Source organism: Nothobranchius furzeri, chromosome 4, assembly GCF_043380555.1.
Source record: "Nothobranchius furzeri strain GRZ-AD chromosome 4, NfurGRZ-RIMD1, whole genome shotgun sequence".
NCBI classification, from domain to species: domain Eukaryota; kingdom Metazoa; phylum Chordata; class Actinopteri; order Cyprinodontiformes; family Nothobranchiidae; genus Nothobranchius; species Nothobranchius furzeri.
The window spans coordinates 86,749,133-86,777,020 of NC_091744.1; the positions used below are offsets into that span (position 1 = coordinate 86,749,133).

Consider the following 27,888-nt stretch of genomic DNA (forward strand, 5'->3'; position numbering starts at 1 on the left):
CCGCTCAGCCTGTCGCTGTCGTTGTGTCCTTGGGCAAGACACTTAACCCACCCTGCCTGCTGGTGGTGGTCGGAGGGACCGGTGGCGCCAGTGCTCGGCAGCCTCGCCTCTGTCAGTGCGCCCCAGGGCAGCTGTGGCTACATCGCAGCTCATCCCCACCAGTGTGTGAATGGGTGAATGACTGATTGTGTTGTAACGCGCCTTGGGGGGTTCCAGGACTCTAGAAGGCGCTATATCAAATACAGGCCATTTTTACTTCAATCACAAATGAAATATGATTATTTTACTGAAAAGGCAGAAAAAGCTGCGGTGCAACTTTCGGGGATTATGTGAAGATGATGCGACTCTAAAGGAGTTAAACAGAGAAACCCACAAACAGCAGACTGGTGCAGCTGTGATGACGCGTATATTTCACCTGTGGAAATATTAAACCTGATGTGGATTTTATGGATTTTAACTACAAACATTATTTTATGAAATCTTCCTCCTCTTGTTACATTTCTATGTAGATTTGTCCTTCTGACACGTTTTTCTAATTCCAGACTGATGAACACACTACAGAACGTCTGTTGTTGGTAAATAAACCAGTTTTGGCTGCAGAGAAGACAAAAACATGCAGGATGAAACAAACGGTTTATTTGTGTTTGGATTAAAAGTAAAACTCACCAGAGCTGCACATCAGAAATACACACAAGTACTTTATGCTGAAGTAAAAAAACCTCTCCTCTCTTTATGAAGCCTCACCGCGACTCATTATCACGAGTACCTCATATAAAAGTGATTTTAGATTTAAAATTAATAACTGCATTCTGTATTATTTACAGGAAACACACACGCCACTGAAAGCATCACACGATAAAGTGGTTCAAAGCAGAGATTTGGTAAAGATAAATAAAAAGTTGGTGACTTTTTAAAGCTGCTTGGACGCAGACAGCACTTCAATAGTACTCAAAGCTGTAAAAATACCTTTTACCCTCAAACTGTGCAATAGCTGTTAGCTCCATTATCCCAGAACACATTAAAGAGCAAGTCACCCCCTACCAGAGTCTAACTCCACTCCCACTTCATGTTTGAAAAATGCAACACATGCTGTTGCCTGGCAGACCGAGAGGGCGGAGCTGCTAACAAATACACACACACACAGGCTCACGACAGCATTGTGACATCATAATGTACCAGTTTACATCATAGCATACCTCTTAGCCAATAGCGATGGCAGATTTAAATTAAAATGCAGTGCAGAGTTTTTACCTGACAACGGCACAACACTGCCAGTTTTAGGCAGAATATTTAAATTTTAACTAAGATGCACTGAAGTGCCAAATTATTGACGACACGTGTCTGCAGCACGATTAGACACTCGTTTATTCAGTTTATCAGCAAAAAAAAGTTTATTTGGGGGTGACTTGCTCTTTAAAGGGAGGCTTTGCAGCTTTGGCTTGCTTTTAGCACCCCCTAGTGTCCAGTTAGTAAAACCAAAAATGAAACTCTCCTCGCTGTGAGCTCGTCTTTTAAACACCTGAACCTGAGAGCTGGAACATCTCCCCAGCTGTCGTTAGTGTCTGCAGGAGTGGTTCATCACTAAATGAAACAAATCAGCTGTGTTTATGATCTAAAACATGCAGGAAACGTTCCGGAAGCAGACTGCAGCGCCAGGAATGTCAGCTCTACGGAGTCCAACAGGGACTGGATCGACACTCTGAAGTTGCAAGTGTGATATTCTGGCCACAGAGGGCCCATTAACCCTGTAAAGGCTCATTTTATGAGAAAGGTGAAAAGTACGGCTTTCAAATATTAACAGGAAAATTTGAGTTGGTAGCAGAACCAGAATCGTCTGGTGTCAGCCTCAAGCGTGAGGACGTTCCCGCTGCGTCACCAGACATTTAAAATATAAACGAATGTCATGTGAGCACGCTAAAAGTACCACGACTCAAGTAGTTTGTGTGCTAGTACCTGTTCCTTACACACACACACACACACGCGCACACACACACACACACACACACACTACTGCTCATTGTGGCTGAAGTCGTAGCAGAAGTTGTAGTTAGTTGGTGGTTTGGGGATGGCGGGGGCGTTATCGGGGATGGAAATGTTCTCCAGGTCCAGGAGGCGGAGCTTAATTTCCATGGAAAGGAGGATCTCCAGCTCGCTTCGCATGGATTCACTACTCATCTCCCTGCCAAGGAGGACGCTCAGTCCATCTGTCCACAGGCAGAACTGGCAGATGGGAGACACCAGGAAGAGTTAGCATCAATACAGAAAAAGCAGAACTAACCGTGGAGCGCAGATCCAGACTCACATCGGTCCTGGACGGGGCGACGAAGTTCAGGCTGTACTCCTCTACGTCATACGTGATGCTGAACGCCAGATCCAGCACCTCCTGCAGCAGGAGAGCAGAGTTCTCCGTTACGTACATAAACAGAAGCACAACCAGGGCAAGGAGCTCAGCGGACCTTGTTCTGTTTGCCTTTGTTCTCCTTCATGTGAGGACAGTCCTTTCCCGTCAGCAAGCCTTTAATATCCGAGACTGGAACTGAGGAGGAGCAACGAAACCCGTGAATCTTTTTCATCTCCAGACTTCATGTGTGTGTGTGCACGAGTCCGGCTGTAACTCACTCTTATCTTGAAGAGTTTCTATTGGTGGATTTTCAGCGTCTTCCTCGATGTCGCCAAAATGAAGCATTTTGTGATTGGGTGACAGGCGACAGTACCACAGTTTATCTGAGAGGAGAGCAAGAGAAGCAGCATTCCTAAGCTTGATCGTGACCAGGCCGCGCGCGCGCCATTCACACACACACACACACACACGTGTGTTTCATCTCACCCTGTCTCCGGCGGCTGCTGACTTTCCTGAACATGGTTCCCTGACACAACCTGTTGAGTCTCTGCTGGCGGATCAGCTCGAGCAGCTCAGGCTTCAGACGCTCTTTCAGCTCCCTGGGAAAAAAATATCACTTCATCATCTGGTATTAGGATCTGGATCAGGGAGGATCTGCGTTTCTCAACATGAAATTAAAAAAAGAATAAAGTAGCTGCAGTCTGACCTTTGACCTGCAGAGATCACACACGCTAAAGCAGCATCACTCCTGCAGACGCGGGTAAAGCACCAGAAACATCGTGATACTCACAGCACAGGCGGAGCGAGCGTCTCCTCCTGGTGCAGCCGCTCCGTCTGCCGCAGCTTGAGAATCTCACCGTAGTTCAGAGCGTTGACTTTGTTCTTGAAGAGCTCCAGGGAGGTGGGCTTACTGGACAGCGTCCTGGTGATCTGCTCTCTCACCACCTGCATCACCTGGGAGTGGACAGGTGGAAGACAGACGGCAGAGTTCCTTTGAAGAGGTGAAAAATGATGCGACGGCTCACTTGGATTAAATTCCATCTGATTCCACTCCCAAGTCCATTTGTCCTTTTACAGCAAAGCCGATCAATAATCCTCCTCTGGGCGATGCGATCAAACATCAGCGAGTGTTTCCACTTCAGACCGCGCGCGGTGTGTGATTTCTGCATGACTCGTTAACGGGACGCTCGAGAAAACAAACGAGCGGTTTGACCCAGAGGCGGATTGTTAAACTGCTCTGGGATTAAAATCTGACTTTCAGCTGCAGCTGCAGGAACATCGATGCAGCTCCAGCCTGAAACACACACACACACACACACACACACACACACGCACGCGCACGCGCACGCACACACACACACACACACGCACACGCACACGCACACGCACACGCACACACACACACACGCACACACACACAAACGCGCACTAACACACACACACGCACACACACACACACACACACACACGCACGAACACACACACACGCACACACAAACGCACGCACACACACACGAACACACATGCACGCACGCACGAACACACACACACGCCCAGAAACTCGAGCTCTGATATCTCCTTGTTAGAAGAGCCTGAAGGCAGAAGCGAACACGGCTTTCTGGTGTGTTTACGAGCAACAACACCGTGGCGAATCTGTGTGTGTGCGCGTGTGTGTGTGTGTGTGTGTGTGTGTGTGTGTGTGTGTGTGTGTGTGTGTGGCATGTGAACAAGCAGGAGGCCACGTAGCACGCTGTGGCCCCCCGAGCCTAAACAAACCCGGTGTTCAGACACTTTCACATGACGGCGGTTACGAGAATCTCTTTCTTTGATCCTCTAAGTTATCTGCATCATCAAACGTCGCCACGTGTAATCCTGAAAAATACGTTTCATTTCTGAAGCCTCGAGGTCTTACCTCCAGTTTCTTCCTGTTTCAGGTATTCAGGTAAATCACACCTGTGGTGATTATCCCAGAAGAGCAGTGGTGGTGCGGTAGTGACAGAGAGGCTCGGAGATGCCTGCATGAGGCCAGAGCTGCAGGCCTTTGGGTGTTTTGTAAACAGACCCCCCCCCACCCCCCACGCCACGTGATGCCCTTCATTCAGCAGGCCTTTAGGAGGGGTCACCAGCAGCTGTTTGCTCCCAGAACCCTGCAGCGCGTGTGTGTGTTTGTGCATGTGGGTGGGTGTGTGTGTGTGTGTATGTGTGTATGTGTGTGTGTGCATGTGGGTGGGTGTGTGTGTGTGTGTGTGTGTGTGTGCATGTGGGTGGGTGTGTGTGTGTGTGTGCATGTGCATGTGGGTGGGTGTGTGTGTGTGTGTATGCGTGGGTGTGTGTGTGTTCAGGTCAGGACTAATACATCTACCGGATGGAGGGCCGATGTTAAAGCATCTCTCACATGCACTAGTGTCCTCTACTTCTCCCCTCCGCCCGCTCCTTCTCCTCCTCTCGTTTTGTCTCCAGAGGTTTGAACCTCCCCCTGTTGTTGTGTGATTACTGCTGATGCCCTGGGCGCTTTGTTTTCCTCCTTCCCTTCTGCCTCTGTTTCTGCCGCTCACCACACTTCTCTTTGTCCAACCTGATGCCCCTTTGTTCTCGCCCCAGAGCACCCTGGGTAGTTGGCCGTGATGAAAGACAAAAGGCCGCTCTGCCGGCCCGTCGCTCAGGACACCGTCCTGCTCCAGGAAAGGTCGGCAGGTCGGGGAGTTTTATGACGACTGGAGCAGAGAAGCAGAAAGTGGTTTCTCCTCCTCCTCTTTCAGGAGCTTAAATCCTCCAGATTTCTCCCAGATGGCACCCTTCTCCTGAGGGGTTGGGGTCAAACTAATAAAATGTACTTCAGACGAGGAGAGTCGAGGTTGGAAAACAATCATTAAATCATCATTCCTCCTTGAGCTGATCGGTCTGTGCTCCATTTCTACTGCTGCGCTAAATTTAGTCACTTCACAGAAATTCGACTGTCGAATTAAACTCAAGATGCTTCAAACGGACATGATTTCTGAAATCGCCCCACGACGCTACGTTCTGCTACTCTACCTTGTCGAAGTCCTCTTGCGTGGCTCTCATCTCCTTCCAGGTTTTGTTCAGAAGCTGAATGCAGACGCAGAAGAGCTCCTCCAGCAGCTTGTCCTGGCTGAAGAAGATGGGGTGGTAGTCGGATCCCGTCTCCGAGGCTGTCGACGCACAACAAGGAGGAAACTTTGACCAGAGCTCACAGAGGGAAGGGGAAGCAGCAGCGGGGCGGAGGTGGACTCACTCGGCTCTCCGATTCGCAGGATTTCACAAAGAACGAGTGTGAGCTGGATGCTGCTCCTGGCGAACGGACACTCGTGTTTGTCCTCTCTGCTGCTGTTCTCCAAAACAAACTACAGCAGAATGAAAAAGTGTCTTTTACGTCGGTTAAATTCGTCCCAAATCAGCAGCTTTTTAGCTGCCAGACAAAGATTTTCATGTGACTTTTGATGGTTTTTAACGACGGATCCGACTCACCCTGCTGTAGGCGTCAGGGTAGCGAGAGGCAAAGTAATGCATGGTGTCTAAAGCTAAGAGACCAGGAGGTGTACGCACCAGGTCCTGACCTGGGTTGCTGTTGTTCTGAGAATAAGAGCAGATGATGAAGAGATGAGGCAAGAAAACAAGTGTAGAAATGCAGCTGGACAGCAGAGGCTTACAGAAAAACCCAGTTTCTTGAACTCTTTTGCGCAGAGCGAGCGTCGTCTTTCGTGACTTAGGCTGTTCTCGCTGTCCGTCTCAAATGCCGCCTGCCTCAAAGCGTGGAGAATGTCTCTTTGTTCCTAAAGCCGCAAGTTAAAACGTTTAGTTTGTTCAGTCAGTGCCTCCGTAAAGGCAGAGAAGATGAAGACACTTTTGGTGCAAATGAAAAAGACACGAACGAGGTTTACATGGTTAAAGGAGAAGTTGTGTCTTACTTGGCTGTAACAGTCCAGAGGCATCCTCATGCGCACCTCTAAGCTATTCAGAGTGACTGACTGGAGGACGTAGAGGTAGTGGGCCATCTCATCCTGGACCAGACCAGAACTGAGGATGATGTTCTGAAATAAACAGCAGCTCATGAGACCGTTTCACCGCAGCTGCAGCAGATGTTTGTTTACATGAAGTCAAACTAGAATACTTCACCTTATAAATGTACTGGCGGAGATTCTTCTTGTTCAGAAACACAAACATCTCCTGAAAAACAGAAACCAGATGTTGGACTGGAGTGCAGAGACACGTTTCTAACATGGGGGGGCGATATACCATCAGTGGCTGAATGATGAGAAGCAGAAGGGTTAATGTGACGGACTTTGACCTCTATGTGCTCATCTCCGACTCAACCGCTTTTGTTCACGACTCATTTACAGATAAGAGGGTGGATTTGTTGACCTACTGCGAAAAGTGTGTGTGTGTGTGTGTGTGTGTGTGTGTGTGTTTGTGTGTGCGTGTGTGAGTGTGTGTGTGTGTGTGTGCGTGTGTGTATGTGTGCGTGTGTGTGTGTGTTTGTGTGTGTGTGTGTGAGTGTGTGTGTGTGTGTGTGTGTGTTTGTGTGTGCGTGTGTGAGTGTGTGTGTGTGCGTGTGTGTATGTGTGCGTGTGTGTGTGTGCGTGTGTGTGTGTGTGCGTGTGTGAGTGTGTGTGTATGAGTGTGTGTGTATGTGTGTATGTGTGTGAGTGTGTGTGTGAGTGTGTGTGTGAGTGTGCGTGTGTGAGTGTGTGTGTGAGTGTGTGTGTGTGTGTGTGTGTGTGTGTGTGTGTGTGTGTGTGAGTGTGTGAGTAAGACAAAGGCTGAGAGAAGGCAGATGAATGGAGGAACTGTTGGCGAGGAGAACAGAAAGCCTCGACTGTGCAGGGAGGCTGAGACGAGCAGACACAACGAAGATGGATGGATCGGTTCTGTCTGGGAAAACGTTACGGGTCGTCCTTCAGCTGAGAGAAAAGTGAATTCTTAGATGAAAAAGAAATGACAGCAATAAGCACCTTAATGGCAGAATTATCTATAAATGTATTTATTCTTTATAGAGCTGCACGATATCAGGAAAACCTGCGATATTCAATAACAGCGATTAATATTGCGATGACGATATTACTTGCGGAAAATAAAAACTTAACTCAGGAACAAAAATAATCAAAAGCAAAGAAAAAAAAAATCATAAAAATGAGAAATTGTGAGGAAAATGAAAATGAACAAGAAAATGCGATCAGTGGATCCCGGGAAAAGCAGAACTAAGCTAACCATCGTCTGCCTCGGGGGCGGGACTCTGACCTATGAAAACCCACCCAATTGGCCAAATGGGTGAAGAGCTCTATTTTATTAGTAAAAAAACGTAATACTTCCATTTGATTGGCAGAATGCATCATGTGCAGCAAACGTCTGAGCTGACAGGTCTTTGCGATATTGCTCATGCTGATATCGCGATAACGATATATTTACGATATATTGTGCAGCCCAAGTTCTTTATTTAACCCAGAAGGTCCCACTGAGACTAAAAACCTCCTTTTGAAGGGAGTCCTGGCCAATCTGTCCATCATTAACGGATCGCTTTAACTCGTTTTATAGTCAGCAGCTCTGGAGCCGCGCGAGCAGCTCTGGAGCCCTCTGGAGCTACGCAAGCAGCTCTGGAGCCGCACGAGCAGCTCTGGAGCCCTCTGGAGCCGCGTGAGCAGCTCTGGAGCCCTCTGGAGCCGCACGAGCAGCTCTGGAGCCCTCTGGAGCCGCACGAGCAGCTCTGGAGCCCTCTGGAGCCGCGTGAGCAGCTCTGGAGCCCTCTGGAGCTACGCAAGCAGCTCTGGAGCCGCACGAGCAGCTCTGGAGCCCTCTGGAGCTACGCAAGCAGCTCTGGAGCCGCACGAGCAGCTCTGGAGCCGCGCGAGCAGCTCTGGAGCCCTCTGGAGCTACGCGAGCAGCTCTTTCAATTTAAACAGCAGAACGAAAATAATTGTCTCCCATCTTTTCAAAAAGACTCTTGTAACCTATGAATGCTTGAAATGCAGTTTTACTGATGATCGGAGTTTACTCGCCCCCTGGTTTTTCTGTGCAACTGTCCGGCAAACAGAACATTTTTACACGTCTGAGCCAAACTGGAGTAAGAATTCACTAAAGTTACAAAAGTCCATCCATCCACTGTCTGAACCTGCTTGTCCACGTAGGGTCGCGGGGGGCTGGTGCCTATCTCCAGCGGTCAACGGGCAGTCAGGCGGGGTACACCCTGGACAGAGAGCCAGTCCATCCCAGGGCAAGTTACAAAAGTAAAAAACTATATTTTTACCTTACAGGTTATTTATGACCAACTCCCTGATGCATTTGTATAACATTATAAACATTCAGGTGCATTAAACCACATTTATGTTTAATTTGGACATTTTTTGTAATCTTTTCCTACAAATATGGGAAAAACTGCCACTGTTGTGCTTAGTTATGAACACGGATGTATAGATCTTTATTCTTAGACCTTAATGGAAACAAATCTCACAAATTTGGCGTTTCTTCCCAGTTAAAGAGTACTTTCATCTCGTGCATCTGCGTAAACGATGCAGAAAATCCAAACTCCAAATGATGCATGATTTCTATTTGTGCAGAAATATTCGAGGCGGTTTCTAATTTCTCCTGAAGACTCCACTAAGGAAGATTGTGGGAATCTAGCAGTTATTTCTGTTTGCCTGTTACTAATAATCTACCTGTGGCTTTCTACTCGCTTGACTGATTAACGGATATGTTGAAAAACACACATGAAGGAGGCTCGTCTGTCTAAATGTTGTTGAGGATCCTCTCCGCCCTCCGACCAAACGCCACGCAGTAACATTTCCAGCTGTGAGCTTCCACTGCTGTAATGACTGGAATGAGCGGAGACACTCCTAACTGATCTGTTTACATCTGTTCTAGAAGATTTCCTGGATTTATTTGTGTAAACAGCAGAAAAAAGACAGAGGAGTAAAGACAAAACAAGCCTATGCAGCTTGTTTCTGTTGAGGAAGTTTACAAGGTCGTGTTTCCAGACAGCTGTTACCAGGAAGGTGACGGACTGACAACGCTGTCCAGTAAACCGACCTCGCTCTAAAAACCGGACAAAAAAGGACGAGGATGAGAAGTGGATCAGGAAGTAGGGCTGCAACAACGAATCGATAAATTCGATGAAAACCGATTACTAAAAGCGTTGGCAACGAATTGCGTCATCGATTCGTTGTGTTGCACAACTCTTCCAAAAGCCCCCCCCCCCCCCCCCCCCCTGCCGTTGCGCGCAGACCGGAGAGCCGGCAGGTGTTTGGAAGAGGAACATGGCAGAAGCAGCGAGACCCAAAACAAGTAAAAACTTCTAAAGTTTGGGAGCATTTTCAGTTAAATCAGGCGAAGACATTCGTTACCTGCAACGTTTGTAGGTCAGACTTAGCATGGCGCGGGAGTTGTCAGAAAGGGTTATAGTTATGGCAGTTCTACAAGATCCATTTGTAAAGTTACCCCACTCTTATTTTGGTGGTCCAGTTTGTGACATCACTTCCTCTAGATAGTCACTTCCTGTAAAGCTGTTTCTACCATTTTGTCCAAGCTGTTGGTGATGGCAGACAGCCTCGTGTGCGTTCATGACTGATATGTAAGTTTGGCCAACCGTAGCACCTCTATGGATACATAAATAACCTATAAGTTCATTCAGTATCCTCTGTCTGTCTGGACATGTTGTTTGGATTATTTAGAGGGAGTTCCTACAGTTTAATTGGTATCAGTTGCTATTCTCGCTTGTAGTCTGCATTTCACTTCTCTTAATTTGTGTTATGTGTGCTAAATACTGGTTAATTTGAGTTTTATTCCATTTACTCCATGTGTATCCATCCATGACGTCAGTTCAGTTGAGGTGTGGTATAATGCCAGGCTAATTGGCAGCATGGCTTAGTAGTGTGGTACTTGCAACAGCAGTACCTTGGTTTGACCACCAGAGGTCCCTGGAGATCATATAATTTGTCAGTGCCTCTGAGGCTGGAAGTCACGGTATTTACTCCGTGTAACCCTTGAATGTGCATCATTTGGGAATATATTTGTTTTTGCATAGTCTCTAATGTTTGCATATTTATTTCACCATTTGTACAGTCCTTTTACATCATTCTTTGTATTTATTTTCCAGACCACACGGAACCACAGAAGTGTATAGATGTCCATACTTCAACCGTCATTAAATACGTAGAACTGTCTCTCCGTGCCCTGCTCTCTGACCGGAGTCCTTATCTTGAAGATACTGTCAGATCAGCAGATAACTTCCAGAGTTCCCACTCTATCACGGGAGTACTACGGTGATGATGCAGCATCTTAAACGCAAGCATGTCAGAATCATCAGCGAGGAAGGAGAGAGCTCGGTGTCCGGGTAAGTTAAAAACTTGTCAAAAGTGATTCACCCAAGCCCCGGATTATTACACAGGCTAGACATGCCCTAAGCTCGTAAAAAAAGTCTATAAAATCGTAAGCGCGACGCTATTAGATAGGCGGGGGGGGGGGGGGGGGGGGACTCGCGCTGCTGCGAACCGGTTCCGCCGTTACATTCCCGCAGAAACTGGTTGATCACACCGGGGCCAGACTACTAACATGTGGCTTTACAACCACAATGTCCTCAGAAGCAAAAACGCTTTTAAAAGGGAGGGAGGAGTCCTAACTGTCGCTGCAGGCGTGTTGTGTGAGAGTGCAGTTATATACTGGTTAATATATTTTTGGGTTCAGTTGCTTTCATGTGGCCTAATGTGAGTCTATTTGGGATCATTGGAATGATCAGCAGCATTTCTTGATGTGACTTTATGGCAGTTGCCCAGGGCATCATCACAAGGAGGATGGCATTCATTTACTTTTGTTTTATTTGGTATTTTTTCAGTCATTTTTGGAAATGGTGATTAATTTTGTCGATCGACAGGCGGATTGGTTCGGCGTCTGCAGTGATGCGGACGCTGAGCCGATCTGTCGTGGGGAAGAGGGAGCTGAGCCAGAAAGCCAGGCTCTCGATTTACCGGTCGATCTACGTCCCAATCCTCACCTATGGTCATGAGCTTTGGGTAATGACCGAAAGAACGAGATCGCGGATACAAGCGGCCGAAATGAGTTTCCTCCGTAGGGTGGCCGGGCTCAGCCTTAGAGATAGGGTGAGGAGCTCGGACATTCGGGAGGGACTCGGAGTAGAACCGCTGCTCCTCCGGATCGAAAGGAGCCAGTTGAGGTGGTTTGGGCATCTGGTCAGGATGCCTCCTGGACGCCTCCCTGGGGAGGTGTTTCGGGCATGTCCTGCCGGCAGAAGGCCCCCGGGTCGACCCAGGACACGTTGGAGAGGTTACATCTCCAATCTGGTCCGGGAACGCCTTGGGGTCCTGCCGGAGGAGCTGGTGGACAAGGCCGGGGAGAGGACGGCCTGGAGCTCCCTAGTTGGGATGCTGCCCCCGCGACCCGGACCCGGATAAGCGGAGGAAGACGAGACGAGACGAGTGATTAATTTTGATTAATTCACAGCCTATGTTTAATTACATTTAAAAATTAGTTGTTTGACACCCCCAGTTATAATAAATGTCTACAGATGAGATCAAACTAAACAGATGAGAATTCCCCTTAAAGAGCAAGTCACCCCCAAATAAACTTTTTTTTTTGCTGATAAACTAAATAAATGAGTGTCTAATCGTGCTGCAGACACGTGTCGTCAATAATTTGGCACTTAGTGCATCTTAGTTAAAATTTAAATATTCTGCCTAAAACTGGCAGTGTTGTGCCGTTGTCAGGTAAAAACTGTGCACTGTATTTTAATTTAAATCTGCCACCGCTATTGGCTAAGAAGTATGCTGTGATGTAAACTGGTACATTATGATGTCACAATGCTGTTGTGAGCCTGTGTGTGTGTTTGTTAGCAGCTCCGCCCTCTCGGTCTGCCAGGCAACAGCATGTGTTGCATTTTTCAAACATGAAGCGGGAGTGGAGTTAGACTCTGGTAGGGGTTGACTTGCTCTTTAAGCTGTTTAACTTGGACCAAGCATTTTAGGTCACAGATAGATGTAGCTTAGGGTCTCTGTCTATACACCTTATAAGACAATTTAGGTGATGGCATGTTGTTTTTTGTTTTTCTGCTATTGAACTGTTTTCTAATAATGTTGTGTTTAATAAAGTGAAGGAAGGAGAGAAATAACGTTTCCCTAGCAGTTTTTAAAAATGTCCCTATGTAATCCGATTAATCGATTAATCGTGTCGAGACCCCATCCGATTCATCGATTATCCAAATAATTGTTTGTTGCAGCCCTATCAGGAAGAAACAAAAACAGAAGCGGCACCTGTCTGTCTGCATCTCCAGCTGTTTGTAGTAAGGCCATAAGCAAGGCCATGGCTTTGGTTTGGATCTGCTGGTTAGTCCTGAAAAGATAAATAAAAAAAGACAAACACATAAAAACAAATTTAAAAAGTAACAGCCTCAAAGGTGTGGGAAGCTGGTTTAAGCAACACATTTCAGTGGTCTCTGGTAGGAATGAATGCCTCGTAAGTCGTTCTCTGTGGGGAAAAATATACCGGTGCACCATTTCCAGGAAGTAGTAGTGACCCACAACACCGCTGAGCTTCAGACAGCAGGTTTGAGGGTCTTACGTCCTGATATCTGGACATCTCGCCTCTGATTGGCTAACAGCAACACAACTCTACCACAGCTCTGCAACGCTGATGTTTCACCTCCACAAATAACACAAGCCTGGAGGAGTTCTGCTGCGTAGTGGAGCTGCTAATGCTAACAGTTGGCTTCTACAATCTACAAGCTAAGTGACAGGGTGACATAGATCTGTCAGGCTAGAGTTTCACCGTCTGTTTTCTATCAGAAGCTACTGCGGGAGGTAGGTGTAGGAGACAATTTTCATGTTCAGCCTGCATGTAAAACTTGAAATGACCCAATATCATCAGAAACAATCATAAAAAAGGGTTTTCGGTGAACCACACATCTAAGTTTACAAACTTTTTCCATCTGTAAGATCTTAAGGAGGCACACAGTTTACATATTCAAAACTACCCTGTTACTAAACAGCTTCTTATCACCTGACAGGAAGTTCAATCAGATTATAAACACCGCCATTGTTCCAGAAACCAATCCCCTAATCCAGATGGGTTTACTTACACCTGCAGGTGAGCTATGAGTCTCTCCATGGTGACTTCAAGTTTGACTTGAAGAAAAAGGCTGTGGCTGCTCAGTACCATGTTCTCCAGGATGTCCAGCGACACCTGCTGAATAGACTCGTCCGTCGCCTTAGCGTTTACAAAGTTGGCAATCTGAGTGCAGAGATTAAAAGATAAACCCAGAACTGAGTTAGCACTGAGGAGCAGAAGTCGCTGAAGGGAAACGAACGCGAGGGAGTGACAGCGACGGATAAAGAACCTTCTTGATGAAGACGGAGGAGAGGTTCTCCCATGAAACTATCCCATGATCCATCAGCTGCATGAACGCGGTCAGCGTGTGCATCATGATCAGGTTACTCCTGAGGAAGAGCACACACAAGCAGGTTATTATCCAACAACACTTCTGTCCCAAACACAGCGTCGGTTTTCATTCAGCTTGTTGCTCATGTTGGACAAAACTACTCCGTTCAACAAACCAAAAGACTGAAACCGAACAGGCGAGAGGGAACCTTCCAGTTCCTGGACAGAAACGAGCTTTTGCTTTTGTCCATGCAGTTTGTGTTCAGCGGGAAATGAAGCAACACAAGCAGAAACACACTTACTCATTAGAGTCTTCCACTATTTTCACCAGTAAGAGGTAACCGTCTCGGCTGATGAACTCCTGAGCAAAGGTCACGTCCTTGGAAACGCCCGCTAGCTCCTTCAGCGAATCACAAAGCACACCTGCGTCTGAGCTCTGGATTCCCTTGTACAAGTCTTCTGCACAGCGGCCCTGAATCCACAGAAATGACACAAATGTTGGCATCAATGATGTCTGAATGACCGCTGAAGTTGGGGATTAATTAAAGACGTGGTTCACTCGTTTAATCAATACATTTGCAGTGGTCTCTAGTTGAATTAATGCGTTAGAAGTCGTACTCTGGGTACAATAAGCCCTGGTGCGCCTGTTTCAGGGTCTAGAGGACTGTCAGCTCAGAGCAAGTACACCAGGCTGCAGCCCGCAGACAGGGGGCAGCGTCGGACGCATACCATCATTGGAAAATGCAACACTTATGCTCCAGAACTGAAGGGGGCGCTGTTGGGGCAGTTGTCAGACCCATATGAACTACGGTTGTTTCTAGTTAACAACTGTTAACACTCTGTTCTACGTTCAAAATAAGCAAGATAAATATAATTTGCTACATGAGGGTCAGGGTGAAACGATATCCCAAAATGAAAAGGTTCGTTCCAGCAGCATTATAACAATAATAATAACAATAAAAACAATAATAATAATCACACTTATATAGCGCTTTATTAGGACACTCACAGACGCTTGCAAGAACTCTCACATTCACACACTGCCAGTGATGGTGAGCTACTTTGTAGCCACAGCCGCCCTGGGGCGGTCCGACAGAGGCGAGGCTGCCATTTGGCGCCGTCGGCCCCTCTGACCACCACCAACACAGACAAGTTGGGTGAAGTGCCTTGCCCAAGGACACAACAGCAGGATACCCCTGGTGGGAGCTGGAATCGAACCCACGACCCTCCGATGATGAGGCAACCCGCTCTACCACCTGAGCTGCTGCTGCCCCATCTGACATTTGCTTCACGTACCCCTCTGCTGACGCCGGTTCGACTCTAGGTGGCGTCGGCAGTCATTTATTTAGTCTGCTGAAACGGATTTCATTTATTTATATTTTAGTTTTTTTGATTATTTTCTGAAAAATATTTTTAGTCTCTGAAGGTCTTTGAACTTGGTCGTTTCTAGCAGCATTTTAGACGGTCTGCTCACACACGGACTCCCACTGGCTAAAGAAAAAACACATTAGTCCTTATGTTTAAACTGTTTACCAATAAAGGGTTGAATACATAATACTGGCAAGTGTGGCTGAAAAAGAAAAAGTTTATGCCGTGACCGGGAGGCGAACCTGCACGAAACTACACTGAACACCTGAACTACTACACCACTGAGTCTCTTACCAACAACTCGGTGCCCTGCGCACACATCCACAGCCAACACGAGTGTCGGACGGCGTCGTGTGGTTTCTACGGCGGAGTTGCAGGAGATTTTGGTTCAGAAGTCATTTGTCAGAATATCCAGGTTTCAGAAGCGAGACCAGACCAGCTCCAGGGGGAGGAGAAATGCCTGGTAGTGGGCTACTTTCTCCCATTTGCAGGAAAGATCTTAACATCAACCAAGTTTCAGTTGAGACGGGAAAACGCATGAATGCAGCCAAAACAAAGGGCCTGCGGGCATTTCTTATGAGGAAATGACAAAATCACACGGTAAAAATTCCAAAACGTTGAGTTTTCATGATATGGAACGTTTACTAAAACTGTTCAGTCAACCTCTTAACTCCGTCCTCCTCAATCTTTTAGATGGTATTAGCTATAGCACCCCCTTCGGTTCTGGAATGCTAATGCGTCATTTCCAAATATGGTATCAGTCTGACAACTGGCCCGACGCCGCCCCTCACTGCGTGCTGCAGCCAGCTCCTTCTCGATCAGAGGACTGCTTCAGACTGCAGGATTTGGAGACTTACCTCCTGATATTTGGACATCTCACTTCTGATTGGCTGACAGAAACACCAAGATGGGTGAGTCCATGAATTTTAGTGACAGCGCGACGTAGATCTGTCAGGATTCTCTAATCCTAGAGTTTCACCGTCTGTTTTCTATCAGAAGCTGCTGCAGGAGATAGGTGTAGGAGACTATTCTCATGTTCAGCCTGCATGAAAAACTCTGAGTGACCCGTTAGAATCAGAAATAATCATTAAAACCTTTAAAACTATAGTTAAAGTCAAAGATGTGTATATAAATCTGACCTAGCATGTTTTCCCTGATTTTAAACCCAGAATAAGTTCCTAGAAATGGTTTCATCCTAGAAGCTTTTGCCCTTTCCTCGTTTAATCGAGTTCTCTCTCTTAGCTGTGAAGGTTCTGTGAGAGAATAGAACGATTCTCAGGTCATAATTATAGGAATTACAGGATTACTGCAGCTTGTGTAACGAGAATAAAAGGCAGAAATAGCTGGTAAGGGAATGCATGAAGGGCCTTTTGGCTTGTTGGTGGCAGACTCACCGGGGCCTTGGTCAGACGCAGAATGCAGCCGTTCTTAATGTCCAGACGATTCTACAACACACACACACACACACACACACACACACACACACACACACACACACACACACACACACACACACACACACACACACACACACACACACACACACACACACACACACACACACACACACACACAGTCAACAAAAGAAGCACCAACTGAAGCAGCAACAGCCCAGGGGCCGTTGTGGTGACTAACGATGTGCAGCAACCTGGGAACCAACACCAATGCTTAAGTTTGCAGAAACACTTAAAAGAACAGAATCCAAGCATGACTAAATGAAAAGCAGCAGAATTTCAGGGCAACTCCAACAGGAAATCCTAAAGGAAAATCTCTGAGGTCACCACTCTGGAGAGCTGGAAATAATCCCAATCATTACTAAACTAAAGGTAATCCCGTCAAATGTTCCACAGCCTCATCGGGACGTCTAACCTGAAACATCTGTAGTGAACTACAAAGTCCCACCAAAGCCTGGACGTTAACATCCTCCAGGCTCCGTTTCTGGGTGTCTCTTATTCCCAGGCAGCAGCATTGCTGTAAAAGTCCTGTTAGCTCAGAGAGGAGGAGGGTTCTCCGCTCCTCTCAAAAGACTTCCAGCTGTTTCTCTTTGTCTTTTGTCATTTTCTTCGTTATTTGGGTGACCTCAGTGCTAATGTGTGATTTACATTAATCTGTTTCCAGATTGAGTGGAAACAGATAACGAAAGAGCTGATTAGACGGTAGTTCTCTGATCTGATGAAACCAAATGGTCTCGTCTCAGGAAACGGTTCATTTCTGTAGCTCAAAACCTTCAAGGACCTATTCCGACATTTGCTAGAAGAATTCAGTGGAACACAGTAAAGAGAGGGTGGATGGTTAACTGACCGATTCAGTGATGTACATCTGCACTCCATCAGCGTACTGCAGAGCGTAGTTCTCCGGGCCCGGGAGCGTCCAGCTACATACGCAGACATGAAGGTAGCAGATCAGAGCAGAAACGTTTGTAGCTTCTGACCCACAACGCCCACTGGAGTCGTGTCAGATGGTTGCAGTGCATGAAAACTGCTAATAAGGCAATAGACCCTTTTACTGTTTGTAAACAATATGACGTCAGCGAGAATGCGCGCGCAGCTTGGCAACAGAGAACGGCGTTGTGTCAGGCTTTATCAAGCTACGCTGCGGGGTTATCACCGGCAAATCTTGAATGTTATATTATTAAACTCACTTTAACGAACGGCAACAGACTCCCGGATCCCTGTGGCATTACGGAATGGGTGGAAGTTGTAGGTGCGTGGCCGGATATCCAGTGGCCCGATATATATACGTTTTTAGTGGAGAGGCCCAGTAAGTACACACGTGAGAAGCTACGGGCATACAAATCGCTAGATGCATACAACTATGTTGTCTGTGGCCACGTACAGAAAGTAAAATATCACGACATAGACTCTGAGTAATTGCGTCTTGAAGGCAGGAGTCCTTCCTAGCCAAAGACAAGGACACAAGACTGCTACGTACGAGGCTTGGGTCATAGTAAACAAACCAGAGAACTACGTACCTGCATGGCAGGGTGAGTATAGCATAGGTTTCTTTTTTAGCGTGCTCAGAGTACAGTCGTGTTAATTTTAGAGAAATACAGTTTATACTAATATGCAGTGGGAAAATACAGATGAATTAGAATGAAATGTTAATTTGAAGCATGAAATAAAGCGTATAAATTTGTTTAATTCTGTCATTTTGATGTTCCAGACTTGGGTCATGCTGCAGCCACGCAGCAGCAATTTTATTCAAAGTTGAGCTTTGTGTTAGGATGGGAAAAACATGGAAAGACCTGAGCAGGAAAAATGTAGAACTTGGGAATTCTGTAAAGTTTCAGTCCACTGCTTGAAGAGGAACGATTCTGGCATCCATACACGCAACAACCCGACATTTTTATGTGCTCAGAACTTCAGAACAAAGGGTTTAAAACGCTGTTTTAGTATCGAGTGTGAATGAGGAAGCCTTCACTCTCGTTGCCAGGCTGCGCGCGCAACTTTTGATGACGTAGGTAGTAAAAGGGTCTATTAAATAAGAGCATACTTCCAATGAAACGTCCATGTTTACCACTACTTCTAATGTATCGGTAAATAAACTCATTTCAGCATCTAATCTGATTTCTGGAGTTCGTCTCAGGACCAAACCTGTGACTACTAATGATGCTCAGCATCAACTAGAAGGAGAAAAGCACGTGTTCTACTTACCCGTCACACACCTCCTTAATAACAGCAGACAGAGGCTTTTTCTGCACAAACACAACAAAACAAAGCAGTCAGACACACAAATATAACAGGAAAACACAAACATGTTGCCTCCATGTGTGCCCGGTCAGGGAGCTGCAGTAATGACACGCTCTGACCACAGCTATCCACACTGGCTGCAGCCCTTGTTTGCTAGGAGCAACTTGTCTGAGCGCAACCATCCGTGCCAGGATTTCATGTTGAATGTGAATAAAAGCCAGACTGCTTCCAAGTCTAACTCTCAGCTATGCTGTCATTAGCGGTTAGCGCCGTGGTCACTCAGTCAAAATGTGTTCAGGTTCTGCGGTAGACCCGCTGGACGGTCTGTCATTAGTGGCATCGGAGGTTCAACCAGTCACACACATGAGTCTGGTACAAATGTTTGGGCCAGCGGGGGTGGGGGGGTAGCTGATTTGACACCGTTGGTTGTGATCGACAATAACGACGTCCGGAAAAATGAAACCAAACCCAGGCGCGGTTTGCAGTCGCTTCACTTACCAAACAAACTCCTGACCTTCGGTAAGGTACAACATTTTAAGTAGGGATGCAACGATATGATGCCGATACCAGTATCTGTATCGGTAAAAGTTAACCGATACCAGGGACCGATACCAATGCAGTTGCTTGAAAATGGCTTCCCTGTAACTTGTCATTTCTGTTCAGCTAATATTTTAGTTTTGTGATGATTTCCATTCATATATTTTACTTTTTATCGACCTCACAGTCTTTTCCTGTTGAAAGCAGAGAAGAAAATAAAACCTGTTTTCCAAATCATTGCATTTTTTGTGTGGTAGAAGTATCGGTAATCGGTATCGGCGAGTACTCAGATCAAAGTATCGGTTTGGAAAAAAGTGGTATTGTTGCATCCCTAATTTTAAGCTGAATCTCACACACACACACACACACACACACACACACACACACACACACACACACACACACACACACACACACACACACACACACACACACACACACACACACAGCTCTGTTTTCTGTTATAATGTACATTCCAGCTCATCTGCAGTGTCTTGCAAAAGGAAGTTTAACTTCCTCAAAGTTTCTGGGAAACGAATGGAAAACGTCTCTAAACTAACATCTGGCTCGAGATGAAGAAATAAATGTGATGAGTATGAGAACAGAGTCCCAGAATGGTTGATGACTTATTTACATCAAGAAAAACACAGAAGCTCTGATAATCTCCTACTTCAGCTCTTTAGGGCACATCTCATATTAACATCCAGGACTCGGCATCTTCAAACGTCATCATTTTACAAACTGACTCGATCAAAATTTCAGTTACTTAAGTCCCAAACTTGAGCTTTTACTTGGCGAAATATGCAACATCATAGCCCTTAGGGATAAAATATGATTGTGGTAAATTACGGATTTTATGGAACACCGTGAGAAAATTTCTAAAGTATTTTTTACACTAAAAAAGTGACATCATAGATTCACCAGCTGTGGGTTTGAGGAGCGATACAGATGTTCCTGATTCTTCTACAGCTCTGAAATGCCAGCTTTGATTCATTCTGCTTATTCTCAGAGTAAGATAAATAACAGATCATTAGTTTTTTTAAACATTAGTTTCGCCAATTAATAATTGGTAAAAGATGTGTTATTAATATTGTAAACTAGTGGTTAGTTCACAAACTGGAAAAACATCAGATGTTATTTGTGTGGCTTGGCATCTGTTTACTTCCTGACCCAAAACATACGTTTGATCACAGATCAACCTTATAATAATAATCAATACTCCACACGACTTTCTGGACGCAGCTGTCATTGTGATGTCATCTAGTCCTTCTGCACTCACTATTCTACTAAAGAAGTAACACTCTGGAGCTTAGGCTTTAAAATATTTCCACCGCGATGATTATCAAACATAACCCAAAGTAGGAGAGAGAGAGAGAGAGAGAGAGAGAGAGAGAGAGAGAGAGAGAGAGAGAGAGAGAGAGAGAGAGAGAGAGAGAGAGAGCGAGCTCACCTGGTCCAGCTGTATAAGCTGGGGGTAAGCCCCAGGCATCTGGATGGCTATCTTCACGATGTCCTTCTGCTGTGGCATGTTGGCTTTAGTGCCCCCCCCCTCAGACAAGCTGAAGATGGGAAAAGAAAAAGCAGCATGTTGAGTTCAAGCGGGATACAGAAACTATTCTCAGACTGTGAGAACACATAGAGAAGAAGAAGTTTTGACAACAAGATTTGTGCAGCTGTCTGACACGTTCCAGATTCAGAAGCTGGCCCAGCGAGAGCGGGGCACCACCGACGATCTGACCATCTTCAGAATGACTCAACGCCATCAGTCCAACTTTCATTTTCAACATCAAACAGAATTCTGAGTTCCTGTTTTGCTGTTTTATTTTTGGTATTCTTGGTGAATCTGAGAAGGCTGAATACGAAAAAGCTTTCTCACATACGCACCCCCCCCACACACACACACACACACACACACACACACACACACTTCCTCACAAACATTCAGACAGCGTTCCCAGAGGACACAGAAGAAGCTGTTGTGCTAACCCTCCCCCATCGATCTTACGCTCCTTTCTGCACATAAAAACACGACAACGGTTTCCAAACTTCTCATCCATCGCCCAACACTCGTGAGCTCACGGTGAAGGTCCGGCTCGGTACCGGCTTGTGTAATTCTGACCCCACCCAGAGCTTGAAACCTGGAACAGTTTGCTGCCAAACCATTCCTACAACAAGCCCGATGCTTTCTGGACCACAAGAACATTTTCACAGCTCCTACCACTCTCTTACTTTTGTGTGTAAGAGGTAAATCAGACCCAAAATGCTGGTCACAGATCAACTTTTAGAGTTTCTCCTTAACAAGCTGAGCTCCCTCGATACTGAAGAGCAGCGGGAATGCGTATGTTTAATGATAATTCAAAAGCTTGTACAATACATGGAACCTTTGAGGTACGTGGGCCCGTTTGGTTCAAAGTTAGATGCCACAAAAACATGCTTGTGGTCGTACGTGAACGACTTTTCTGCCAACCGGTTCTTGTGGTTGATCTGTTAAAAACACAGAATTACATAATTAGTCAAAACTAATGAATGACGTGCTTTTTCTATGATTATTATCATCTGCTTGTGCTTCTGTGTTGTGTTGTCGGCCCCTGGCCTTCTCCTTGGCTTGTTACAGTCTCTGGTGCAGAAACAGATGAGAAGTATTTCATGTTGTGCTTTAATGTGCAATTTATGATCTAGCATCTGCTCAGCTGCAAGCCCGAGTGACCTTCTCCTTTGCTGGTTCGCAATGATTCGTCAGAGCCAATCGCTGAATATAAGCAGCAGAGAGGAAAACATCATTTCCTCCTTCCTAGTCTCCAAAGTCTGACTGAGTCAAATGTGAACATTAGCATTTTGCTAATTAAGATGAACTTCAGGTTTGTTTTGTGCTCCACTGAAAGGTGTTGGTTTTAGGACCAGATTCCTTCTAGCAAAGAACAAAAGAGTTTATTGGCTCAATCTTTGGGAGTTTTGTAGAACTGTAGGTTTATTTTAGGGAAGCTTATGAGTCAGCTAAATCCAGGGGTGATGGCATGCGCCGCCTTAGCTACATCGCAGACCGCCTGTGGCTTTTAAGCTGTCTGAGCCGTATTATGATGAATGTAAAACTGAGTCCAAGTGTCTATTTACTTGATGCCAAATGATTGCTTTGCCTCCACAACAGACTTTTATTGCTGTTTTGTTGAAACAGTTTATTACAGACATACCAGCGCAGTGCACGGTCGTGTTCGAGCTCGTTTTCTGAAAGGACTCCTTTAGTTGAGGAATGGAAACAAACACATTTCAAGATGAATGATGAAAGTCTTGATCAGCTTGGGAGCTAACATCGTAATGTGTTATGAACAAAGATTTTAGATAATACAGATTAAAGGGGCATTATGGAAGTCTGACAGCCAGAACATGTATAGAAATAATAAATGTCTTCTTCATACGTTCTCCTGCAAGGCCCTGGTCCTGTAGAATGAGCCCTGGCATTTTTACTGGGATTGCCTGTTTTTCTGTAAAATCACAGAAAAAGAGAGATGCTCGGGTCGAGCAGGCTGCTTCATGCGCGTTCACGCTCAGGCATAGCCCTCCGAACCGTTCTTTGAACGTTGTTTCAGCTGTCATCAGGGATATAAAAGTTACAGATACAAATGACGTCACTGGTGCTATAGATCGCCTAGTAAAACGTTGGGACTTTCGTGCAGTGGATCCGGGTTCGATTCTGGATGAGAACATAGTTTATTTAGTTTCTTTTATTTAGTTGGTCAGTGTTGCAGCCAAACTGAAGAAGCCTCTGACTGAAGACACTCTTCCGTTGTCGGACAGTCTTGTGAAGAGAACGCTCAGGGTTGTCCATCATTTTCTTGATTCTCTGGAGAATCCTTCTTTGCATTATCTCCTCCAGCGGTTCCACAGTCGTCCCCAGAACAGAACCAGCCTTTTTTTATTAGGCTGTTGAGCCTTTTCAGGTCCCTGCTTCTGATGCTGACCAGCACCTGATTTATCATCGCCCATTATGATTGATGGAAGAGAATTTCTGCTTTTTCAGTCTCCGTTTTGCTCCCGCTCTGCACTCACGCTTCTTGCGTTTTAACATTTTAGCTCATTTGTGGCTTCAGTTGAGGTATTACTTCAACCTTTCCAATGTTAATCAGCTGCTGCTGATTGTAAAACCAGCTTGTTACCATGGTTACTAGGGCTGGGGTAAACGATTATTTTTAAAACGATTATTCTGACGATTATTTTATCGAATAGTCGACTATTCTAATGACTATTTAGAAAATTAATCTAATGATTATTTTTCTATTGCACAATTAACAAAAACCAGAAAATCTCAAATAAATTGATAAATTCTTACTGTAAGAGAATAAACACTACAGGCCTTCCATTTTGTATAACACTGCTTTTATTGTGTTGGTTGGTTATGTTCTGGTGACGTGTAGAACTTGGGAGTGCAGGCTGCTGCCTGAGAGGTGGTAGAAGATGGAGTGTCTCCATGCTGCTTTGTTTTGGTCACTTATGTGCGTGAGGCGAGTGGTCTTACGGGTTAAACCAAACTCAGGTGATATTTTACACTAAACCGAAAACCCACAACACTCTAAATGTAATAAAAGGGAGATCTACACCACAAAAAAGATTAACTCTAAACCAAAACGTAACAGCTTATCCAAACGCAAGAAGCTGTTAGCGAAGATGCTAACAGTAGCTTTACCAACATTAAGTTCAAGTTACCAAGTTTAAATAAACCAAAAACACCCAGCAGCAAACAGACCAGCACGGAGGAGAGACTGCTACCACCAAAACAGCTCTCCTCGTGTCTGAAAGAAGCTCCTTAATGAAGGGAGAAGCGCTCCCGGTGATTTTCTACATCTGCGGTAGACACGAAGCAGCGCATCTGACCCCGGAAGTTGTCGTCCGTTGCCGGGAGACGAAGGCGGGCAAAACAGGAAAATAATCTAGTAGTGGACGGACGTTGTTACGGGTCTTCGGTATTTGGCGGAGATGTTAGTGAAGGCGGAGAAGAGGGCGAACTAGAGGAAAAACAGGCAGATTCCTCCTCTATTTACAAACTCCTGGGGATGCAACAAGTGGGCGCGGTGCGTCGACTTCCGGATCTGACGTCGACAAATTTATAGAATCGAGCAGTCGACTACGTCGAGGCTTCGCTACAGCCCTAATGGTTACGCATCATAACAAATGCTCAAAAAGTGAAAAAATTGCAGTAAAAATCCTCTTAAGCTTAACAGCACCAGAAACAGAAAAGTAAAATGTAAAAAAAAAAATAATTTTTCTTGAGAAACTAGAAGAAAAAATGTCCAAAAAAGGCAAAACTTGCATATAGTCAACAGAGCTACTCCAACATGCAGCCACCCAGAGCAGCGCAGTTCCGGAATGTATTATATTATCTCTACATTTACAAACAGGCACCATCGCCAGATGCATGCAAATAAATCAAGTTTCAACTATTTGAATGCTATGTTTTTATTCACGGAACAAGAATAAATACAAACACGCAGCTGGTCAGAAAATATGAAACTTATTTTTGGTCTAACTTCAGCAGAGCAGATAGCAGTGGCTTTCATCGCAGGCTGCAGAGAGGTGAACCACTAAAGCATGCCTATCAGTCAGTTTCTGTGAACCTGTCTGTGCACGTTTGAAATGTTCCCTGATCTAAGTAAGGAAGTTGAAACCACACCTTCTGCATGCGTGTCTGCATTTAAACATGGTGATAGTTTTAGACATAACGTCTACATAAACTCAGGTGATTAAGAACATAATCCACTTAAACCAGTTTACAGTAAACTTAAAGATGATCCAATTAGGGCTGGAAGACAAAATGATATGATGAGCTTACATTAATCACATGTAAATATGCATATTTCATCCAGAGTTGCAGGCTTACGAGTAGTGTTACTTTGAGTAGTAATTTAAAATGTAATGGCCAAATTGGGGGTTATTTGCTTTTTTCCTAATCTAAACTGCAGCCTGGTTGATTGTTTCTTTTTCTACTACATCATAAACCAAATAATACAGACTCAGATCCAAATTCACACTTGAAGAGCTGCACAGCTGTCAGACAAGAACCAAGCATACAGTTACATTTGGCATGATTGTCTTTGTTGAATGCACCATAAACGACGAGTTCCTCCTCATAAATAAATCTGATGGTTTAATAAAAACTGAAAAAAAGCAGTGGCGGTCACGGTTTGCTATATAAACCACAAGCATTTTTTTATTGGGCTGCAGATCTCAGACCCCCTAGACAGACACACACACACACACACAGTGTGTGTGTGTGTGTGTGTGTGTGTGTGTGTGTGTGTGTGTGTGTGTGTGTGTGTGTGTGTGTGTGTGTGTGTGTGTGAATTGCCTGGAATTTAATAAACTGGAAAACTGATCTAACACAACTCACTGGCCTATCGAGACAAGAAAAAAAAGCAAATAAACGTTTAAGTATAATTTCTGAACCAAAACATGCAAATAAACACAACCTGAATACTTCATTTTGTGTCTCATCTACGTTTGTGTAAGCTACCTAAAAGTTTAAATGTATCACCAAGTTGTCCAGAGCTGTAAAGCAAACGCGAGTCAGCAGCACGGCTTTTTCCTTACCTGCTGTGAAGACAAGTCGATGGGGTTACTGCTGTCCCGCAGTAACGTCAGAGCGAAAACATTAGAAAAAGTCCTTTTTTTATTTAACAGGAACAAAATAGGTTCCGTACGAGGGTGTGTATCATCCTAATCACAAAAACTGTTGGCAAAACCACGATAAAACTCTTTGAAACCTATTTTCATGGATGGTTAATTGAGTAAAAAGTTCCGGGATAGCTTTACTCGGTCAGTCGAGTCTTTGTCAATTCCGGGTTTAGAAAAGAACTTCCGGTTACATTATTTCAAAATAAATAAACTGTCGTTGTTGGGATTTCTTTGAAGGCACAAGATCAACATCAAAATTGGCACAAATAATAAATATTACGCCTAACTTGTGGTACCTTAATCAGTGGGTTTTCACACGTTGACATTTAGCTTTATTTCACAACATATATATTTAGCAAGTAAATTTTGACCTTTACTTTGAAATAATGTCTGACTCCTGTAGGAAATGTTATCAAAGTTTAACCTGGGATAACAGATATTTTATCTAAAATAAATAACCGAAGTTTTTTAATTCTAAGTTCCGGGTAGGACATGTGTGGCTACAGCTGCCCTCTGCTGTCCATTTCTCCTGAAGCAGAACTCCTGTTCCTCCAGCCAGACTCCAACCCAGAGGCAGAGTGGGTTTAAAGGATGTGCTGCATTTAAACGTCACATAGTAATATAGTTATGTGCCACTTCTTGTATCTGCTATGTGATATTTCCTATTTTAGCCCTAATTATAAGATGACTTGACTAATAGTATGACAGCATTTATTTCGGACTTAGAATCCAATTTTAGGATATTTCATATTCAAAGCTTTCCCCCACACAATGGACTGACTTTCCAAGGAGAGTAACTAAACGTACACAAACCTGCATGGCCTGACCTTTACCCACTGTTTGTGACATGCTGAATCAAGCAACAAAAAACACAAATAACATTAAACTGTTTATTTTGTGTTTTTGGTGCAACTACAGCTGAACAATTCTGAGTGTGTTATAAAAACAGTCTGCATGCTTGGGTCTTGCACACTGGCACACAGAACTAAAGCTGTGCTCCCTGGTTGCTCACAGCTCTGTCCAATCTCAAAGTGTGGCTACCGCCTGACGATGAACAGCAACCAGTCTGTCCACAGAGATGTTAAAGTGCAACAAGGAGACTGATGGGAGTAAAGCAGAGGTTTGTGTTGAAAAACTCCTTCAACTTTTAAGTGTAGGCCCAAAAATAGTAGCAACAATCTGGCAAAAACATAACTAGGTGGTATAAAAACTAAACGCTATTCTATACAAGCAGTAGAGTGATTTACACAGTACATACTGTACATTTATACCATCTAGGGGAAGGTAAGATATCACTCAGAGGGATCTTCGTGAAGAGAATGCTGCAGAAAGATGACAAGAGAAAACTCTCGCTGAACCTTCTTTCTCCCAGCCGAGAATGAGAAGTTAAAATTTGGACCGACACAAAAAGAACCAACATATACAAATCCAAACAAAAATAATCCTAATTTGATGACATACCGAACATTCACCCAATGAGCGTACGTTTTATTTTACAAACTCAACAGGAGCGTATTGATACAGACACAAAATAACGAAGACATTAGCAACAAAACCGGTTTTAGAGAAGAAGAGCAGAAGCTTTTCCTCTGACATAAACACTTTACACCAGAGAACGCTAATTTGCAAGGTACAAAATGTATAAAGGTACAAAAGTGTTGAAATAACAACTTTGGGCTCACTTTCCCGTCTTGTTACCACTAGTTTTTCAGCAGGAAAATCATAAAATAACGCGGGTCTGTTTATGGAGAACACAAGTAAAGACAGAACGGTGACATTTTAGAATCCCTTTAAAAAACATCTAGAAAAGACTGATTTTGGTGGGGGCACCTTTTAAAAACATGACTCCAAAGAGTGTTTTAAAGCAGTGTTTTTATCTGTGAATTAGATGGATTA

At 44.8% G+C, this 27,888-nt stretch overlaps 1 protein-coding gene across 2 annotated transcripts; it reads right to left on the reverse strand.

Moving 5' to 3' along the window:
* Window positions 1-1,963: 1,963 nt before the first annotated feature.
* On the reverse strand, window positions 1,964-26,130 carry elmo3 (engulfment and cell motility 3). 2 transcript variants are annotated; one of them, XM_070550584.1, is made up of 21 exons: window positions 25,909-26,130; window positions 20,780-20,888; window positions 18,757-18,797; window positions 17,405-17,477; window positions 16,498-16,548; window positions 14,038-14,207; window positions 13,695-13,794; window positions 13,437-13,588; window positions 12,613-12,691; window positions 6,476-6,526; window positions 6,268-6,390; window positions 6,010-6,132; window positions 5,828-5,932; window positions 5,595-5,703; window positions 5,375-5,511; window positions 3,132-3,295; window positions 2,828-2,940; window positions 2,620-2,724; window positions 2,457-2,536; window positions 2,303-2,383; window positions 1,964-2,220 (listed from the first exon to the last, which is right to left on the reverse strand). In XM_070550584.1, the coding sequence occupies exons 2-21, from the start codon at window positions 20,855-20,857 to the stop codon at window positions 2,008-2,010; spliced, it is 2,148 nt and encodes a 715-aa protein (XP_070406685.1). In that variant the 5' UTR covers window positions 20,858-20,888; window positions 25,909-26,130; the 3' UTR covers window positions 1,964-2,007. The 2 variants fall into 2 exon arrangements, with proteins under 2 accessions (XP_070406685.1, XP_070406686.1); XM_070550585.1 differs by lacking the exons at window positions 5,375-5,511; window positions 5,595-5,703; window positions 5,828-5,932; ... (10 more) ...; window positions 20,780-20,888; window positions 25,909-26,130 and adding an exon at window positions 4,254-4,387.
* Window positions 26,131-27,888: the final 1,758 nt, after the last annotated feature.